Genomic DNA, 3,846 nt, shown 5'->3' with positions numbered 1-3,846 from the left:
TTTTGACCGTCTTTTAGGAAAACAAAAACAAAGCTAATAAAAAATGTTTGATGAGGAGAAACATCTAAACTGAAAATCAGAATTCTTCTATTGGAATCAGGACGGAACGTTCTAACATCTGCAAAGTTCAAATAAAGTCTCTGTTTTCAGGTTCTAGAAGGATCTGAATGTTAACCACATGATGAGAGTTTACATTCTCTGTTTGATGCACAAAACCTACAAGCTGCATTTGAGTTTTCTTGTTTCTGGAGGAAAACACAAGTATGTTTTAGGTTTCTCCAGCGTTCTCCTCTGCTCTCCCAGCAGCAGGTCGGAGCTTCTGCAGGCTGAGAAACAGGCTAGCAGGACAGTCGCAGCCAGAGGGGCTCTCAGCCAATCAGCATCCAGATGACACACGGCAGGCCCGGCTATATTTAACCTATCTGGGTCTGCGTCCGGGCTCGTTGTCAATATGATCTCCATCGTTGGCGGCAAAGAAAAAAAAAAAATTCTCCAGAGCTGAAGAACAAGCAGAAACATCTCCTGCTGGTCCACCGAGCTGCAATCTATCAGAGTAAACAGAAACAAAGCAGAAGAACCGGCTCGTCCGGGCCCATCCGGGCTTATCTGCTGCAGTTCTGTCAACAACAGACAACTTCCTGCATTCCTGCATCATCTGCCGCCCTCGAGTTCATGGATCCTGAAGGCCCTCCGTGTCCAGGAAAGAAGCTTCACGGAGACGGAGCGCTTCACGGGTCTTTGGTGAGAGAAACGCAGCGTTCTCCTGGCACCGACACGGCTCCAGATTGAGGAACAGCTCGGCGGGCCGGCTGTCAGAACACAGACTGGAGCATCAGTACACAAGAGTGAGGAGAGCTTATCAACATTCACTGCAGCGAAGAAAACAGACATTTGTAAACCAAACCACATGAAAGCTTCATTTTTAAAAGATAATTTTACAATTCAACACAATTGGAGTAAGAATACCTTTTTTTAAATCAAATTTTCATTTATAAAGAATTTTAAGATCCTGCAGCGCCCTGGGCAGCATGGCGCCATGGCGAAAGAGAATTCTGCCCCACATACACACAAATATGCATGTTAGCAACATGCTAACATTTTTGGCTAATTTGTTATCTCCTGGGGTTTTTAGGCTAATTTAGAGTTTAGCTTCAGGCTAACTTTTTTGACTAATTTAATTTACAGAAGAACTTTAGGCCATTTAGAAGTTCAGCTAGTAATTGAGCAACAAGCTAGCTTTTTTGTGGCTAATTTGACCTCTAATTACATGTTTTATCCTAATTTGGAACTAAGCTAATATTTTAGCAATATGCTAACATTTTTGGCTAACCTGTTATCTCCTGGAGTCTTAGGCTAATTTAAAGTTTAGCTTTTCTTTTTTGGCTGATTTAATGTACAGATGAATTTTATGCTAATTTGGAGTTTAGCTAGTAATTAGGCAACAAGCTAGCTTTTTTGCTAATTTGGCCTCTACTAAAGGTAAGAATGTTTTAAAAAGTCCCATTTTGAGAAATGCTAATTTTTAAAAATATTTTTGCTTTTGTTCGTCCCAAAGAATAGATATAATTCATATATATATATATAAAGATGGGCATGAAAGCAAATCCAAATTTCTTAAAGGCTAAAGTACGACTATGTGGCTCCTTCTGGGTTAGAATATACAGTTTTAGAAGATGATGCCATCTTTTTATCACTTAAAGTCCTAAATATACTTTTTTTTTTTTTTTTTTCAATAATGCAAAAAAAGAAGAGTTTGATTTGTTGCCTGAAAGAGAGTGGAGAGAAAGGCGTTTATTTTGATAGAATCTCCTCTTTTGTTTAAGACTCCTTAACTGTAAAAGCAGTTTGACTTTAAATGTTCAGACAAAATTAAGAGAAAATTCTTGGAAAATCTGATCCTTGTGTCAAATTATGAGGACAAACTCAGATTTCAGGAAGGATTTTGTTTCTGTTTTAGCTGAAAAAATATTTAAGGAAACTTTTTTATTATTGTTTGGACATCACAGATTTAGAATTCTAACTTGCTTTTTCATGGAAGCACATCAAATATCGTCTACTTGACATCACTGGAAAATACTTTATTTTAATTAAGGTTGACGATGACTCGTCCTGTCAGAATGTTGCCATGACAACTTAATCAAATTTGAGCCAGAAGTCCATTATAGTCACAATCCTGTTTAAGTAAATATTATTGATTTTTTAAAATACTTTTAATATATTTGAGGTCTAATCTTCTGTGTTCGTCATGTTTCCACGTGAATTCCCTGAACTGTGAGAGTGATGGCAGTTTGAGGCTGAGAAATGGATGTCAAATCATATTTCTGGCGTGAGGGGGAGGATGAGCTCAGCTGTGGGAAGCAGTTGTGTAACCTTCCTCTCCTCCTCCTCTTCCTCCTCCTGGAGTCGAGTGGGCTCAGGTAATCTGAAGCCGCTGAGAACCCGGCCTAAATTGAGGAATGTGATTGTTTCTGAGGAAAATATCGAGTCGGTAAACATAACACGGTCCCGTGGAGCGTTTTCTCTCAAAACACGGAGATGTTTTTCAGCCTCGTACGTTTGGATGTTTGAGAACTTCGTCAGAGCCAGCGTGACAGGTGTGTGACAGGTGTGTGACAGGTGGACAAAACCCAAACAATTATTACACCGTTTAGCTTTGCTTAAGCATTTATTTCACTTCTCTACCAATTTTGTAATAATTAATGTAATAGATTCACAAATTAACGTCCGCATGATGCTGTTAGATTTTGAAACAACTGGTGATGTTCCTCCACATTTGTTGCTGCAAACTCATTCCTGAAGGTTTGTACGTTTTATTGAACTGCAGCATGATTAGAAAAATCCATAATCTAGATCACATGTGTCAAAGTCGAGGCCCGGGGGCCGAATCTGGCTTTTTTTGTTTTAGTTTTTTAGGCTGTTTTGGATTTTAGTTATTTTTTCAGCAACATATTTGCTGTCTTGGCTAATTTATACTTTTTCTAAAGTTTATTTTAACATCTTCAGCTATCAGCACTAGCATCTTCATCAGCTAAATTCAGATTACAGATTATGTTATCTTGTGCTTATTTTTAACTTGTATAACTTCGATTATATTTTTATGGAAAGTGAAATATTGAAAGTTATTTAAGGTTTAAATTAATTTATTCTGGAATAGTATTCCTGCCTTTTTATTATTAATAAATATGTTAAAAAGTTACGATTTCAGAGTTTTAAAAATTATCATCCAGCTAGCTTTTTGGACTATTTTGGCATTTACTAAAAACATTTTAGGCTATTTTGGAGTTTAGCTAATATCTCTGCTACATGCTAGCTGTTTTGGCTAATTTAGGCTTTTTTCAGTTTTTTTTTTTTTTAATTTTTGAGTTGTAGCAATTTTTTTCAGCTAAATGCTAGCTGTTTTGGCTAACCTAAGAATTTTTTGTTTGTTTTTTTAGGCTAACTTGGCTAATATTTAAGCTGGCTATCAGCTTCGGGGATTTTAGCTATCAATTTCAGCATCTTCAGCTATTATCACTATCATCTTCAGTGGCCAAATTCAGCTTACAGCCTTCACTCAAGCATTAATTGCAGGTAATTCTATATATTTAGTTCATAATAATGTTAAATAGTTACGGTTTTGAAGTTTTCAAATGAAGTTTTAAAGTGTTCAATAAATGTTTATCCTGTTCGACCCGCGACCCCAGGAGTGTTTTGGTTTGTAGCTCCTTGTGGGACTCAATTCGACACCCTTGAGTTAGTATATTTGTCACAAATCAATGAAAAGTTTGATTTATTCATATTGGTCATTGATTTGTTCTCAACTGCATGTTTCTATTTGCTTGAAAAGTGCTGACTGTGCAATAAAAA

At 36.8% G+C, this 3,846-nt stretch overlaps 1 protein-coding gene across 1 annotated transcript in view; it reads left to right on the top strand.

The window, feature by feature from the left end:
• The first annotated feature begins 719 nt into the window (after positions 1 to 719).
• clmn (calmin) overlaps positions 720 to 3,846 on the top strand; it is a 41,764-nt gene continuing 38,637 nt past the window's right edge. The window contains exon 1 of the mRNA XM_024273177.2: positions 720 to 845. Within this exon, the coding sequence (XP_024128945.1) occupies position 845 (1 nt within the window). The 5' untranslated portion in view covers positions 720 to 844. The remainder of the gene's footprint in view (positions 846 to 3,846) is intronic.

This window comes from Oryzias melastigma, linkage group LG22 (genome assembly GCF_002922805.2).
Source record: "Oryzias melastigma strain HK-1 linkage group LG22, ASM292280v2, whole genome shotgun sequence".
Taxonomy (NCBI): domain Eukaryota; kingdom Metazoa; phylum Chordata; class Actinopteri; order Beloniformes; family Adrianichthyidae; genus Oryzias; species Oryzias melastigma.
This window is presented reverse-complemented; position numbering and strand designations above follow the sequence as displayed.